At 43.4% G+C, this 17406-nt stretch overlaps 1 protein-coding gene across 2 annotated transcripts in view; it reads left to right on the top strand.

Annotated features, from left to right (window-relative positions):
* APLP1 (amyloid beta precursor like protein 1) overlaps positions 1-17406 on the top strand; it is a 244753-nt gene that overhangs the window by 207321 nt on the left and 20026 nt on the right. The window contains exons 11-14 of one of the 2 annotated variants that reach the window (XM_086929991.1): positions 7706-7805; positions 8651-8815; positions 14521-14547; positions 16588-16655. In XM_086929991.1, coding sequence (XP_086786117.1) covers positions 7706-7805; positions 8651-8815; positions 14521-14547; positions 16588-16655 — 360 coding nt within the window. The remainder of the gene's footprint in view (positions 1-7705; positions 7806-8650; positions 8816-14520; positions 14548-16587; positions 16656-17406) is intronic. The other variant, XM_086929990.1, reaches the window with a different exon arrangement.

Here is a 17406-nt window from a genome sequence, read left to right as displayed (position 1 = left end):
GTGAAGGATCCCTTCTCCGAGACCTCTTTCGCCTTCGCCAGAAGATTAAGACCTCCTACTTTGTACCACAACAGACTGAGGGAGCCCCTGTCCTTGACTCTGGCAGAGAGGGAATGAGCACACAGTACCGTGCTGTAAAACTGAAAGTCATGACTCTACACTCTGTGTATGTTGAAAATGTGTTGTATATTCTAGCACGTTCTCTAATGATTTCAAAGCTTTCTTAAGCTGGGGGTCCTTCCCAAGCCCCCCTTGCAATGGAGGTGATTGTTTGCTAAACTTACTTGTTTCACTCCCTATGAGCAGCATGGGGGCTGTGTGACAAAATCCGGCAGCGCCGTCTTTGTTTCCCAGTCTGAACCTGAATACGTGTATTAAAAGGGTGCAGGTTTGATTTCCCTGACCTCAGTGTCACTCCTGTGTTCTATCTTGTAGAGCAGTGGCAGTCTTTCTTTTCTTTCTATTACACCCTAAGTGCAGAATGTTGAATGTGGTTTTTCATAAATGTCTGATCTTAGGATGAATTCAGGAACCCACTGTGCTGTAGTGGAGTTGTACACACAATGACTGCTGCACACTAACCCCTGGCTCACGCTCAGGTTCTTGGGATGCTGGCTAACAGATATCATGGAATGGGCTGCTAGACCACTCTCCAGGCCAATAGGATGCACTGTGCGTCCTACAGGCACCAGGGGGCTTTGATACCGCTCTCTCCGCTCTCCTCTTTTCCCTGCCGTGCTCCACCTTGGTCACTAAGTGGCTGTGTCAGTTTGTCCCACCCAGCCAGCAGTCTGTCCAGCCAGAGGAAAAGACAAGTGGCTCACTACAGTTGCTTCTGGTAGTCTTGAATTTGAGGTGGATGTCATATGTTGCCATAGGTTCCGTATTATTACATATCTTCTCACCACAGAATCTTCGTGACATATCTGTTATGTTACCAAATTTGTAAAAAGCATCAAATACCTTGAAAGGTGTCCTGGCGCTAAATATTTCTACAGCGCCTGTGAGATGACTTCTTCTTCTCTTGCAGTCCTTTCCCAGAGTTGAAGAAAAAACCTCTAATTAGATAATTTCACCTGTTCCAGCCAATAATTGTATTTTAACGCCACACCTGGGGCATGGGTTTGACAGGCAAAGGCTCATGCGTATGGCTATTGTCACAATATGAGTAGATTTGTGTATGTCATTTTATAAAAAACATAGGATTTAAATACGGATATAAAATATAGCATATTGTTATATTTATATTTGTATAGCTTTTGATGTATTTTAGCTTGCACAGCAAATAGCTTGTCAATCAATCATCTGTCTAAATAAACTGATAAAGAAATATATATATGCAAACTTGCAGATTGAAGCTTAAGAGAGCAGGAGAAAGGCCATTTGTATTCCATGCATTAAAATCACTGATTTTTTTTGAGCCAGAAATTTGACACATTCTGCTATTTAGAGAAAGTACTTTAGGTTTTGTAAGAATCTGCCTACTCTGATTCATTTCAATGAGTACTTCTAACATCTATAACAGTCAGCAACACTAAGATACTTATATGACAGTGGCAGCTGGCAAGTAGGCTAAGTGAGGGGGGGGCAAATGTGTGGTCGGTGCGTGAGTGCATCCGTGCAAGGTGAAGTGCTGAGTGTAAATAAAAAGAAATAACTTATCTTGCTTGCTGCATGACGTCCGACGTCCTACTCGCTCCAGTACGTATTTTGCTCTGTCTCCTCGGGCTCCAACAAATTCCCCTAGCCAATCCTGGCTCTTCTCTCATGCTGGTAGCCAGCATGATAGTAGTGCCAGGATTGGAGGGGGCGGCACTTCTCAATACTTTCAAGAGCACTGGAGACTTGTCCTTTCTCTACTCTAGCTGTCTAAGACACCTAAGTTACAGGAGTTTAAAATGTGCCTTTCTGGCTGGCCGTTGTGAGACATGCGCACTTTAAACTGAAGTGCATAGCTCACTTCTACCCAATCCTGATACTATGTTCAAGACTGGGTGGATAAAAAATAAAATGTTAATATATTCCATTTTATTTTTCATCACTTGGGCTTTCCTGGGGGGCATTTTCGGCAGTGGGGCGAGGCTCCTCCATCCTAATGGAGGAGCCGCTCCTGCTATAAGGTTTGAGTGTTGTCAGAAAAAGTACATTCAAATTGCCTCTCACCCCTCATGTCAGACCTTTTATCACAGGTCTTCTCTGCTATCTGTCTATCCTATCCTCTTAAAGATCAGAGCCCCTTCTGCCCACATAGGCCCTTGAGCATTGTCTCGCATCCTCAAATAATCCTAGCACGGCTCCTTCCCACAAGGCCTCTTGGGATCACACTGTCTGCAGTAAATATTAAAGATGAAAGACCTGCCTTTCATCTCAAGTGAAGCCATTATTTCTCTTTCTAGAGCTCCTCAAAGACTCATGTCCCTCTACTTTTGTATCCCTTGTTACTGTGAACTCCAGTCTGCCTTGCGCGCAGACCTGCCTTTATCCTTTTGTCGCGTCTGGTCTGCCAGCCTTCGCAGGAGCAGCGCGATGTTCCATCACAGCTCTCTCTGTATCTAGGCCTGCTTCTGAAGTTAACAATATAACCCAAAGGCAGCCGTTGGGGAAGAGTAGCTCAGAAATGGACTGGAGTAAACCACAAAGAATTGCTTAAATGTTCACTTCTTACCTAACAAAATCTCTTCATTGTCTGTATTCTGAAAGCCTGTGCAGGGAAACTTCTGAAGCATGACTGAGATATCCTTGGTTTCTGGCGAAAAACACCAGATTAATGTACTATGTGAAACTTTGTGATGTTACTCTGAGACCGCCTACTTGCCTGGAATCCTTCTAGTGATATGCTCCACGCGACTCAACTGAAATCAATCCATTTACTGCCCATAACCTGGGTCATTATCAAAGGAACGAAATAAGGACTCTTGTCATTTACAAGTGCAGGCAGGTCCTAAGCTTTTGATGGGAGGAAGGGGTGTGACAATGAGCGGATTCGTCTTACACATGTGTTGTGGTTCTGTCTGGTCGTATCTGACTACGACTGGCTATACAGGTCTCACTGGATATACTAAGGAGTGGGAGTCCACGGTGTGCACTAGATGGATGCAGCCATGGCTGTGGGACTATTTAAACCACCAGAGATTGGGGGAGGAGGGGAGAATCATCCGTCAGACATGGCAATGAAACTGATTGACCAACTATGGTAGATTAATTCAGGTAGCTTGTGACTTGTACTGTATAAATATATAACATATTTTTAACTCCCCAGACTGGGCTGTGTATGTCGATCTTAGTAGATTCCATCCATTAGAACCGAGAGTTGCACCCCTAGCAGAGACCGAAGGGCCAGCCATATTAACTATGCTTGTAGGCGCTACTCAAGGATATCAGCGGGTGACATTCCGAGTATATCTGGTTAGAGGAAGTTTGACTTTCTACATACAGTACTGCACCCCACCCACATTCCCGGGGTTTGGATGTGAGGGACGTCAGTACAAGTATTAGTTGCAGGTAGGGTTGCCACATGACTGTTTGTTAGGTCTCGCCTAGGCAGCGGGCATGCCCTGCTCTAGGAGATGACCTTTAGAAATTGGCCAGCTCTTTTCAAGCACTCGTGCTGGTGCTGGAATCCACCTTGCGGGAGCGAGCAGTGGCGCACGGGCCCTCTGTGCGCCGCTGCTCGCTCCCGCAAGGAGGATGCCAGCACAAGCACGAGTGCTTGAAAAGAGCTGTTTGCATTTGCCTGCTTTTTTTTTTCACTGCTTGTCTTGCCGTTGCTTTCCCATTTCAACGTGTTTTATTTCAACATGTAACCTTGTAAGATTAAATATGGAAAATTGAGATTAGGCAAATAAAAACTGTTCCTGTGTGACACAGCTTTAAGGGAGCGTTTTACGTGAGAATGGAGCATCGTGATTGTATCGGTAGTTCCTAATAACTAAAAGAAATCAGTCACCAAAATGTATCTCTATTTATTTACATAAAGTAGAATTAGAAGTTAATTTACATATTCTATGGTCTGTCTTAAATATCAGCCACAATTTATTTTTGCACGCACTTAGTTTTTAAAGAAAAGGAGCTGAGTTGAAAATGTAGCAAGAAATTCCTAATTAAAGTAAAATAATTTTATTTAGAACATTATAGAAGCTAAATTAGATGCCGTTAATGAAGCTCCTCTGAGGCAATAGTTAAATTCCTTCATTGTCCAAAGTCCTGTGGCAGCGACCTTACAAAGTGCTGACTAAATTTGTTCCACATTTACACTTCGATTACAGTGCTGGTCCGAAAAGCGATTACTCGTATCGACTGTGGATAATTTTAAATATAGAATTAAAAAAGGGCCCCATCATTTGAAGTGCTGAACAGAAGGCCCTGTACTGTATGTGGTTTGCTTTCCACTCCCTGAACAAAAGATATTTTTGATTGAAACCCAATTTATCGTAATTTAGAACGCTTTCTTTACGAAGCAGTAATTTGAGTTTACCTGCTGCGCCTTGCTTGGAATTTGTCAGCAGTTTTGCCGAACACCAGTGTTATTTACCACGCCCTGGACATGCAAGGTCTTCGTTCTGCCCATCACAATTCCATGTCACCGTTCATTACACAAGCTATTTCTGAGCTCATCCCTGCCATAACCCGCTCCATGCAGAAACATATGGGAAAAGACATTCAATAACCAGTGCGGAGCATGGCCTCAGTGCAACACTCAGCACAGACCTATTCATTGCTCTGCCTCCCTTGTGTGAACAGAAGGCCCTGTACTGTGTGTTTTTTGCTTCACACTCCCTAAAATATTTTTTTTTTATTGAAACCTCATTTATAGAAGTTTAGAACTCTTTCTTTACGAAGTAGTAATTTGAGTTTACCTGCTGCGCTTTGCTTGGGATTTGTCCGCAGTGTGGCCAAACACCATTGTTATTTACCACGCCGTGGGCATGCAAGGTCTTCGTTCTACCTGTCACAATTCCATGTCACCGTTCATTACACAAGCTATTTCTGAGCTCATCCTCACTTTAACACGCACTATTCAGAAACCTATGGGAAAAGACTTTAACCAGTGCTGAGCACAGCCTCAGTGCTACACCCGGCACAGACCTAGTCATTGCTCCGCCTCCCTTGTGTAGCCGACCATTAGGATGCGATGACCCTGCACTAACCTTGAAGTGGATCCTTCCTTCCAGGCCTGCATCACATTCTTGTCTAGCTGGAGATGACCTGGAGTGTTAGCAGCTCTGCAGGGCTCCTCTAATCTCAGCTCTCAACTACTGGCCTGTTTTACATCCTTTCCCATCGAGCCTGCTCAGGGAGTGAACACCTCAGCAAAACTCCTTGCGATAAAAGCTGTGCTCGTCCCTTGCTTTAACACGGGTTGCGCAGAATACTTGGAATACCAAAAAACAAACAGACAGGATCCTACATATATTCTAAAAGCGCACAATCGGAAGTTATCTCTAAGCCAAACAGGAAGGCTGTTTCTGGTTGTGTCTGAGAAGAAAGCTGCCCAGTTCCCTCGCTTATGATATTATAACTGAAAACGGGTAATTTTCTATGTGAGCTTCAACAAAGATCTCTAAGTTGATTCCTCTTAGACTCTATGGCTAGGCAGAGCATTTTGTCACCAAGTCCAATGGAATCAACTTCTGCTAAGGCTCTCCGGCTATTTAGAATGCTGTAAAGCCATTAAAACCTGTCTGTTCCAATTACTGGGAAGTGTGCAGGGCACTACCAACTCACACACGCCATGATACCTCTTTAATGCTGAAAGCTGTGCTTTAGAAACCGAGTTAACAGAACAAGTTACACACCTGTTGTATTGGTGATAGCTAATAGGCAGAACATCATATGTATTAAAAAGATTAGGAAATTTAGCTTCCTTAAGGAAAAGTTCAACATGCCACGCTTAGCCTTACTTAAGCTCAAGAAAGGACACGAGTTTCTATAAAAATAAAAAGACGTGCTAGTCCATTTTTTCAAGTTATTTTGAGCAGCAAGGCAGCAGGCCTTTTCCATCTTTGCACCTTGGATCTGGAAAAACATCCATCAAGGCCACCCCAACGCTGCTCCAATTTAAGAAAGTGTTGAAGACTCGCCTCTTTAAAGAACACTAGTACATTAACAGTCCACAGACCAGCTACCTCTCCTTTTACTGACTTTATACTTGGTTTTGACCATGTACAGCACTTCACTGCCCCTTGGCTAGGTTTGTGCAATTGTTCCAAAATATCTCCAATAGCCAAGCACACTAATATAAAATCACAACTTTGACCTAGGTAAAGCCAAATAAAAACAAGCATTGGCACAGCCAATAGGTCTCGCCTTTCGGACCTTATAAGTATTTAGTTATGCAGCACAATATCCTTGGTGCAACAACATCAACTGTTGCATGGCTAAACATTTATAAGGTCCCAAAGGCGAGACCTATTGGCTATGCCATTGCTTGTTATTGTTACTGCCATGATCAGTAATTTAATGTCCATGCCGGTACAAACAATAGGACAATCACCTACAGCAGGTTCTTTACCCCCTTGTCAGTACATATTTTAAACAGTAAATATAAGAAAGCACGTTAAAATGGATTCTAGGGCTGCCTTAACTCTTCCAGAGTTGCCTTAACTCTTCCTAACTGATAATTGAAGTAAACAAAGGCAGAAAAGTAATGTTAAAAATTATTACAGGCAATTTTATATAAAGTTCTATAAAGTATCTTGACTGGGCCATGTTTTCATTAAGTGTTCATACCATTTACAACTGTGAAGAATGATTGTCCTATTTTGGTGTTTGTGTATGCAGTTTTCGTGTATTTAAACAGAACTTTATTTGTGGCTCGACATTGTGAACAAGGCAGTGAGGATGGCTGAAAAGCGTAGATGTTTTACTCTGTATAAACAAGGCAGATTACAAACTTACTGAGTGCCGAATATGCTTATTTTATTATGGAGGATTTTTGCATATATATATATATATATATATATATATATATTTCACCAACCTTCCCCCTGCAGAGAAGAAATGAGTCGCACACCACAACGAGGCTTGCATCCATTTCACTTTTATTCCGTTAGCAATCCGACATGTTTCGTTCTCTCTCAGAACTTTTTCAAAGGTTGTGCTTCACGGATGTAGGTCACCACTGCTGCTGCTGCTGATCTTTAACCTGACTCAGGTGTCTTGATTTATTATGTCGTATATATATTTGTTTTTTTTTATTTGGTACCCTATAGAGAAGAGGGAAAAACTCAGCAAGAAAATGTTTTTCTTTACCTAGACTTTTTGGAGTCTCATTCATAGTGGGCCAGTTAATCGTGTGACGCTTCATTGCCATACATTTAAAACTGTATGTTTAAGCATTAAACAAACCTAATCTCTCTCTTCCCCCCCCCCCCCCCCCCCCTCCGCTTGTCACTCCCCATTACTCTCTACTTAAATCCTACATCTTTGGTCTCATCTTCATCCTCTTCATTTCATAACCCTTTTGTGAAACTCTCTGACTTCATTTCGATTTAATTTCGAACATGTCTTCACAAACTCTTTCCTAATCACACTCCTGTTCTACCACACATACATCTCAATCACCTTCTTACCTCCATTTTCTTCTCTACTTTCCCTGCTTCTCAACTGAATCTTCAACATCTTTCTCTGTTCTTCTGCTTTCTCATCTTTCATACCCTCTTTTCTGTCCATCACACTATTCCCTCCTGTTTTTCCTGGTCCGCAGGTTTACACCCATCTGCATGTGATTGAGGAGCGGATGAACCAGAGTCTGGCCCTGCTCTACAAGAACCCTCGTCTCTCGGAGGAGCTGAAGGGAGAGATCCGTATGTAGTCACATGATTAATTCTATTTCTTAAGTTCTTCGTTGCCATTTAGGCTGCAAGGGTAGCTTGTTTGTAATTGCCTGCAAAATGATATCCCTGAAGACTTTTATTTAATAGGATCTGTAGAGAGAATAACCATGTTCTCACCTGCTGCACTTTTCCCCTTAAACTCTTCACTTCCACATGAGCTAATGGAAATGGCTTTATATGGACTCTTACTAAATTCTCTCCCTAGATCTATTTGTTCTCCCACCTCTAAACTCAAATTGCATATCTCTGTCTTCAAATTTTTGGTGAGTCAGAGATTTGGAGAAACTCACTGACGGAAATAAAGTTGGAGCATGGATTTATATCCAATTGGTACTGAAGGGGTGCATTTATACCCCACCATCTTCTGTGTTCATACCCAAAGGAATTCAAGTATGAAATGTGTATAAAGCACTTTTTCCTTTGACACTTTTCTGCCCATCCTAGATTATGTTCTCTTCTAACCCTGAATCATCAGCCTGACTTCCCCTATCCTTTCCTTCTATGGCTTGTCTCTTTCTCCTCCTTCTGGTTCTCCCGCCACCCTTCTCCATTCTTAGATTTGACAGAATCTGTATCTTGCACTTTCCACTCACTCTTCTGGCTTGCCCCAAGCAAAGGGGGCAAAAATGCAGCAGGTCCGGGGTATGTGGGCTCTCTGCGCCCTAATGTTATCCGTTTTTCACTACCAAACCATAGAATTTGGGCCCATTTGTCTTGCTTGCATGAGGGCCCATGACACCTAACCTACACTTCAATCTCATTGCCCTCCACTCAGTCTTCTGTCTCTCACTCTGCATTTTTCCCTCCCCCCACAGAGGAACTTCTGCAGTCGGAGAGGGCCAGCTCTAGTGCTCTGCTCACCACCTCCATCTCCGAAACCCGCACCACCGAGGAGTTCCTCCACGTGGACAGTAATGAGGATCTCATGCTTGACGACCGGCCAGAGGGACCTGTCACTTCAGACCTCTTCGACCAGGAAGGTGAGGCACAAGATGTATAAGGACAGAGAGGATTTGTGACAGAGTTGGACTTTATTTATTTAATTTATTTAAAGTGATCTCAATTAAGCATTGTTTTTTAAAACCTTTAACATGCGTCGCAATGGAAGTTGTGGCTGAAATTACGACAGGATTTGCAGGATATTAGAAATTGCTTCTTGGTGTACATGAGATGAGCAATCACCATATTGGAGGTTTTCATCTGATCTCAACTAACGTGGTGTGCAAATGCTGTGGTAATATCCAGTACCATTAAAGGTACAAAATCTGGGGGGTTAAAACATAGCCTTGCGTCAGGCTATTTGCGATCCTTATGCTATAATTTGATATCCGCTTGTTGTTCCTCTTAACCCTTCCCCAAGTATTCTACTTCTGTAAAGATTCTGAATTGAAATCCTACATGACTCATGCTTTTTAATCTGCGTTCATTATTTTAATTGCTAAACATGACCATGTTAATGTATTATCTCTAGTCGAAACTCCTGAGTGGAACTATATTCTGTGCTGCAATACAGAGACGTTTAAGGCATGGGCAAAGTGGGCTCTGGCCCAGGACCCCATTATTTCAGGGGCCCCCTGATCGAGCCAGTTCTGTTCTGCAGAGAGTCTTGCCATGATTATCATGAATACTTCTTAAACTTATTGGTTTAAATACCTGTTTCCCTCAATTCATTTTTACTGTGGATGAAGTGTGAGAGTCCATTACAGACATTTTCCAGATAAAGGTTTTGTTTTTGATTAATACAACATCCATAAAAACAGTTATTTTAGATCAAAACAAGACCTCACATATGAGAAATGGGAGGGTTTCACAGAGATTATTTACAGTAATAATAGTGAGCTGCTGCAGTGCTACAATATTGAAAACACACATGGTCTCTAAATATTACATGTGAACACATTTAGAATTTGGACCAGTGTGCCTGTGAACTGTCAGTGACCTGGCCAAAGAGTGCACCAAAGAGCTGAAACGAGATCATATATTGAATGCTGTTCTGAAAAGGGGACCCCAAAATTCGTTTGGCCCAGGGCCCCCAAAATCCTTAAGATGCCCCTGCTGTAATAGAATAAAACAGAATGGTTTTTCCTCGATGTCTAGCTATAAAACAATTGGGGGTGGGGGGGGGGGGGGGGGGGGGGGAATTAGCAGGTCTTTTTATACATAAACTGTAGACGAATGATTTAGCAAGTATTTTCTGAACACAGGCATACAGGTGTAAATAAAATTGCTCCAGTGTTAAGGTTGGCTCTTATAGTGAGACTGGAAAGACGGCCAGGGTCCACCATGTTAGTGGTGATATACGGTCTGCTGAAGGTAGTTACATACTACTACTTGTTAATCTCAGAGTTAACTCCCTTCTCACTAACATCCGTATTACTTGCTGCAGCATTGTATATAAACAACTCCCTCGTGAAAGTATTGCAGAAACAATCTTGTGCAAAATTGAATTCTGTTGGATCCCAAAGACTATACTAATTACCTACTAAACCTGTTTAGGTTCTGGAGTAACGTGATAACTGCTGAAAAGCGCTTCAACACCTCGTCAGTGGTAGCAAGTGCTGTGTGAATGCATACCCTTCCCTCTTCTATCCCTCCACTATCCTTTTTGAATCCAAATAACAAACTCAGAAGTCTAAAACTCAAATTAATTTCATATCTCCCAAGACTAATTCACCACTAATAATTTTGGGATTCCAAAGTAGGCTGCTACTCGCTGAAAAGCACTTCAACACCTCGTCAGGGTTAGTAAGTGTTATATAAATGCAATTACAATTATGTTCAATGAAACTTGGTCTGAACATAGCTTGGGGCAATGTTTGTTCCTTTCAAATGCTTTGCACAGACTAATTTGATACTGGCTCCATAAAGAACTTTCACAGTTTCTAACCAGTAATACCAGCCTAATTAATCACTGGATAGCATTCACTGTTCATAGAATACAAATATGTAGTAGGGGGTAGTACTTCGTCATTTTCTACAAATGTCATCTCATGAGAAAGTTGTGAATAAAGGTCAACTCTCCATGAACCAGCAATATGAAAATCCACAAAATATGTCTAACTTAGCAGATATTAGCTAAGTAAATGTGTGGATGTTTCCCCAGCAACTCTAGAATTGTACCAGGGTTGTAGCTTGATTGTTCACTCAAGATATGATGGGTCAACAAATACATGCATGTGTTGAGCAGTCAGAACTAGGTATGTATAAAAAGGCACAAAAAAAGAATTTCGACAAGAACATTAGTAACTAACAAATCATGGAAAATAAATAAGAATTGTCCCAGCACTGACTCATCACTGAGTGGTTTGAATGATGACCACAACGGGTTCCTTCAAAATCTCAGATTAGGTGGTGGGCAAAGTGGGCTTATTGAAAAAAGCCAGTCCAACATTTACAAAATATAGGGGCTCATTAGGATTCCGGATAATCCGCATCCTCCGGGCCGGCGGAAGCCACCGCCGGCCCGGAGGATGCTGATTAACCGCTGCAGGGGTCTTTTTTCAGTCCGCCAGATTAGGATGGCTGAGGGATCTTTTTTCCGTTGTGGCCGCCTTCCAGCGGAAAAGCTCTAACATGGCTGGCGGTGTCTGTCAGACACCGCCAGCCATATTAGGATGTCAGCGGTCCTATGCCATTCCACGGCAGCATTTCCGCCGTGGAAAGGCATACTGACTTTTCTTTGGGGGCCCGTTGCGGGCCCCCAGGGGGTGAAGGAAGTGGGGGGATGCACATGGGGATTACCTATGGTACCCCCCTGCCTTTGCGTTCACGAAGCGGCAGGCACCACGCAATGCCTGCTGCTTCGTGCATGCAAAGGAAAACATGCACTTTTAACCTTGCGGCCGGTGCTGCTAGAAGCAGCATCAGCCGCAATGTTAAAGGTAGGGGATGTGACCGACAGGGTGGCAGTCACATCCTAATTGGGATGGAGGGAACGCCGCAGCCCCTGCGGACGGTCCCTCCACCTCGGGGTGGCGGATGGACGCAAGTCCGTCTGCCATCCTAATCGGCCCCATTGTTGTGTTCTCAATAACTTTCTTGGGCACAGGGGAATTATTCTGCCACCAAAGCAAAATTGCCAAATTCCCTACAAAAATGGGCTTCTGATGTACATTAACCACTCGACTGTAATATTGGTGCTGAACGAGCATGGGACATAGAAGTCATCAATCCGATGTGTTGACCCATTGTTCATGTTCAGCTGAGGAGGTTTGTGAATGTGAATGTGGATGTAGGCTGGCCAATCGTCTAACTCAAATGGAAACTCAAATCCAGGCTTTTAGGTTGTGTTTGAGAGCTCCCGCAGGCTCAACTCTTTGCTAATGAGCACCGTTCCAAAGACCCCTCTTTATGCATTTTTGAAAGCCAGAGATTGCTTCAGAGAGGCCCTTTTACTTCTGCACTCGGTGAAGCATTCCTTTACCTTTTAGCCCCTCTCGTTTGAAGACACAATGTCAAAAAAAGAAAGATAGAGGACACAGCTCTGCACTTCATAAGGGCCAGACACAGTTAGTTCTTACTTTTTTTTACATCCACAATGTCCTATATTTTCCTCCCAGATGGGGAGCATCCTACCCCAGAAGCAATGACTGGTTGTCCACTTCTTATCCCCCTCAATTGCTGACCATAGTCTGTGGCACCTCAATTTCTCTCTGAGTGAACTTGATGTGCATCAAGGATTAGCACATTGTTTTAGCCATGTTTCCAAACCACTCTGGACCTTTAGCACTCTGTAAATTAAAATTAATATGCACTGAATAGACTTTTTTGTTGACATTGCCTCACCTTAATGATTTGCAACTGCGCTTAGCATTTACACCATGTTGTGTATTCAAATAGGGACTGAGTCAAATTTAAACCCATTCCTAAAGAACTCTCAAGCTTCTATGTTAACCAGAAATGTCTCTTGATCTTCTTTCCTCGTCACCGGACATTTTTGGATATATATTTGTTTTATATTTTAGATATTGGCTTTGATTTGTCTTTGGGTGGGACAAAGTGCAGTGAAGTAATGTGTAATGGATTGCCTTAGCAGTCATGCTTCCATAGCGTACGTTGCTGTTGGAGTCTCTTACATTTCCTATTAATTTAGCAAAAACAACAGTTGATGGACAGAACGCAGAACCATGTCATACATTCACCCCAGTACAGAGATCTGGGCCTAATCCATCGTTTTTTTGCTCACCAAGCCACCCCAGTTCAGACATGGCCATATGCAAATCAGCCTTGACCCTGTGCCTCATGGGAACAGTCCAGCCAGAACTGCCAAGCCATGTCTTCCCTGGACCGGAATCAAGCATCCTAGGACTGGTTTCTGGCTATCAGCCTTCATCAGCCAGGATAGCTTGACTCCAGTGGCGTGGAGAGCACAGGACTCACGTCTGAGCATACCCGTCCCACTCGGGGTGACAAATGCAAAAACAACAGTTGATGGACAGAATGCAGAACAATGTCATACATTCACCCCAGTACAGAGAACTGGGCCTAAATCCATCGTTTTTTTGCTCACCAAGCCACCCCAGTTCAGACATGGCCCTATGCAAATCAGCCTTGATCCTGTGCCTCATGGGAACAGTTCAGCCCGAACTGCCAAGCCATGTCTTCCCTGGACTGGAATCAAGCATCCTAGGACCGGTTTCTGGCTATCAGTCTTCATCAGCCAGGATAGCTTGACTCCAGTAGCGTGGAGAGCCGGTCGAGGAAAGACATGGCTTGGCAGTTCGGTCTGGACTGTTTCCATGAGGCACAGGGTCAAGACCCTGGCCATTTCTGAACTGGGGTGGCTTGCTGAGCAAAATAACGATGGATTAAACCCAGATCTGTGACTGGGGGGGAATGTTTTGCCATTGTGCAACATTCCGTCCATCATCTTGTGTATTTTACTATTAATGTAGCACCCAGAGGTTCATTCCAGCAGGACCAATCCAGCTTCAATACCTTTCTATTGGCCGCAGCCCATTACTATAATATACCCGGCAACCGCCGGGGCTTCCAGATCCCATTTGTATATGATATAAATTACACTGTACCTTGTGTTGATAGTTAGCACTAAAAGTGTAGAAGGTACTACAAAAAGTGAACAACGTTTTGTGAAAGTCTGTTTGAAAGCAAAACAGACTAGTCCTTTGAAATGCAAGCCTTTTTGGGGGTACAGGGATGTTTTATGTTGGTGAAATACCAATGGTATTCAGCTTCATCTCTTTGGCATGGGTTTGTTGTTTCATATCCTTAGTTTGCAGATCTCATTCATTTACAGGAGGTTATTTTGCTGCTGACTGGAAATCAGGTCATCTTCCTGCATCTGTCAAGCTGTCTTTCTGCTCACCTTTCTCTTAACAGCATTTAACCTAACATCAAGAGTTGTTGATGGCTCGTGGGCACTAAACAAACGATCAGACTTGTAGTGAGGCTGCGCGGAATTCAAACAGTAATGGGAGTGTGGTTAATAAGTACATAGTGGATGAGTGAGAACCCATATATGAAATTACATTTTAAAAAGATTTGTGTGTGTGTGTGTGTGTGTGAGTGTGAATACAGCAGTAGTTGATGATGCATGTTCCTGTTGCATTGCATTCTCTCTCCCCTTTTGCTCTTCTGACAAAACTTTTGTTGACTGGTTGCCTCATCTCTTTCTCTTACTGTCTTTATCTGCGTCTTCTCTCCTACTTCCTTCTCTCAACTCCAGCCGACTCTCAGCAGAGTGACAAAAGAGGTGAGTGGGGTTGGACCGGCCGAAGAGAAACAGTGCAGAAGTGGAACAATGGGTCAAGAGACGTCGGATTAGGGTGCAAGGATGGGACCATAGTGAAAGGGGCGATGGGAGAAAAAGCGATGGTCAGCTAGAGAGTCAGTGAGTAGGTCAGACATAAACTTTGGGAGTGGTAAAATAGGAAGAGGTGGCGGAACAGGAGGAAGGATTGAGGGGAATAGACGATATAGAGTGAGAAACAGTATGAGTCAGAGATTTTGGGCTACAGTTAGGGATCAGAGGGCAGAAGGTGGGGCAGTAGAGAAGGGCAAATTTCATGATGAAAGAGTGAGACAAAAAGTGGAATGAACACATGAGCAAGCTAATGCAAATCTGGGTATTGAAAATGTTTTGCATGCTCTTAATGTTGACTTTAGCCTAGCATAAATGTGTAGAAAATTTAGTGCCTCCAACGTGTTGATTTTGATTGAATAGCAAAAATCACCGAATAATCTCATATCCTCAAAGGGGTCTTGCCATGCAAAATCTCTTGCATGTAAACATTGCTGAAGAAGAAATATAAGCTATTTCACTTTTAATGGCATGTGCACAGCATAGGAGGAGATCTAACCACTTAGTCTCTTCTCTGAGCACCACAGGAAGCAGGTACCAATATGTTACCCTTTGACTGTTTCTCAAAGAATGGCTGGAGTGTGTCTATGCTGGAGTCATTGGTTTATCATGCGGTGATAGTCTCTGCTGAAGGGTCACTTAACTTGCAAGTCGCCTCTGCGCTTGGCATTTAGTGACTCAAGCACTGCTGTCACATCAAGACCAGGATGTCCAATACCTACCTGAACAAGCCCCGTACCATGACCACATTCCTCCAATTTCCAACAAAAAGGAAATAAAAACAAGTCCAGTTGTACCTTAGCAGCATGAACCTTTAAAGATTTAACCCCTTACTATCACCCAATGCCAAGGCAATGGGATTCACCCTTGATACCTTGCCCTCAAGCAACACATCTCCAGCAAGACCAAGACAATATGGCACCAGTGCCCCTTACAATAAAGCAAAATGGTTCCTCTAACAAAGCGGCTGCAGAACTGTCCAAGCCCTTCTACTCTCAGACCTGTATAATGGTTACGCCCTCTGCACTGCCTTCTTGTGATCCCCAGTGCCCCCCCCTTTAAATGCATCCTAAACGCTGCAGCACATCTTACAAAATGCTTGAAATACATGATCACCGTATGCCTACTATGATGGAGCTCACTCCTTTTACCTTTTTTGCATTAGTTTTAAGGCCAGCTTCTACAGTGCCACCATGAAAGGCATGCCTGCTCATTTGGCTTACAAGTGCACCACCACCCCTTGGACCCAATAGATACACAGCCAAGATACTGCCAGACTGGAAATGACAAAATGCAAACAAAATCATGCAAGTAGGCCATCTCCATCTGTGCACCCAGGATCTGGAATAACATAGGTGCAATCATTAGGACCACCTGGCACGACTTCAGTTCTCAAAAGAGTTGAATGCATACCTCTGCAAACATCAATCCATCTTTTATGCTAGGTCCTCTTCCCCACGCAGAACTTGGCAGATTCCACTCCACCTTACTTTATAAATGACCACTGTGTGTACTCACTCCCTCCCTCTCTAAGAATGGGATATGGTATCTATGTGAATCTCCCAAAGAACTAGTACTAATGGGTCATTCCTTGACATCTATTAAGGAAGCAGGGCCCTTTGATGTCTACCATAGAAAATAAAAAAACCTGACGATCTCGCCCGTAGACCCCCAGTGAGAACAGTAATCTAATAGTCTATCTTGAAAACATCTAAAGAACACAGACAAATGCATCACATACTATGGGAATGTAATTCAAAAGCTCATCTGAGCTCTGCAGGCACCTGCGATTTTGAACACCTTTTTTCGAGATTTGAGATTATCTCATCAGGTGGTGGGTGTTGATTGTAAATAATAATTGGCGTCTTTCTGTTTATTTTTATGGAAATAATTGCATTACCACTCATTGGTTTATGGTTCTCTCTCATGCAGCTTCTGGAATGACCGAATACGACTACCCCACGAGTGACAAAACCCTTGTCTACGAGCCAAATCAAAAGGTACATTCATGCACAGTCACCATAGCTGATCCTTTTTTTGTTTAAAATCTCTTTTATGCACACTTTTAGACCATGAGCCTCTGGAACGCCCTTCCTGATAGTCTTGTGTTATTACATTAGAATGAAATGACTCTTCACCCTGTGAGAAGTTGGCCCGATATGCAACGTTCGCTATTCTAGCGACCGCTATGTATCGTTCCAACGACCCTTATGGTGTTTGGTTGTAAGTCAACCTATAGACCAGCTATCCTAGTAGCGTGGATACGAGCAGTCTAAGGCTAAAGACTCGAGAGGGCGCGTTAAGCCAGCTGTTTACCACACATGTACCCCTTGAACACCCAGTGAAAGGACACCACACAAGTGTTATGAAAATAAACAGTATATTTATTAAGAATCACAACAGCCCTGTACTCTTTATGAGGACAGGGTACTAAGCACAAACCAAATCTCTTTAGCAAATACTTCAAGTGCACAATTAAAACAAGTGTCCGAGGACACGGAAAGATTAAGGTCTCGGGCGGACCCGATAAGGCAAGTCGGAAGCGAGGGACTCAGGACCCTAGAGTAAGGAGGCTATGCAGGCACCGAAATGCCGAGTTACCTAGCCACGAGGGCTGCGGCTGCACAAGTCTTACAGGCGTCGGGGTCTTCGCTGACGAGCCAGGAGCCGGAAGAAAAGGAGTTGCTGGCCGGCGACCAGTGCTGAATAGTTCGTAGAGATCCAAGCCTGGATCGGAGATTGATGAAACCT

Source organism: Lissotriton vulgaris, chromosome 7 (assembly GCF_964263255.1).
Source record: "Lissotriton vulgaris chromosome 7, aLisVul1.2, whole genome shotgun sequence".
NCBI classification, from domain to species: domain Eukaryota; kingdom Metazoa; phylum Chordata; class Amphibia; order Caudata; family Salamandridae; genus Lissotriton; species Lissotriton vulgaris.
This window is presented reverse-complemented; position numbering and strand designations above follow the sequence as displayed.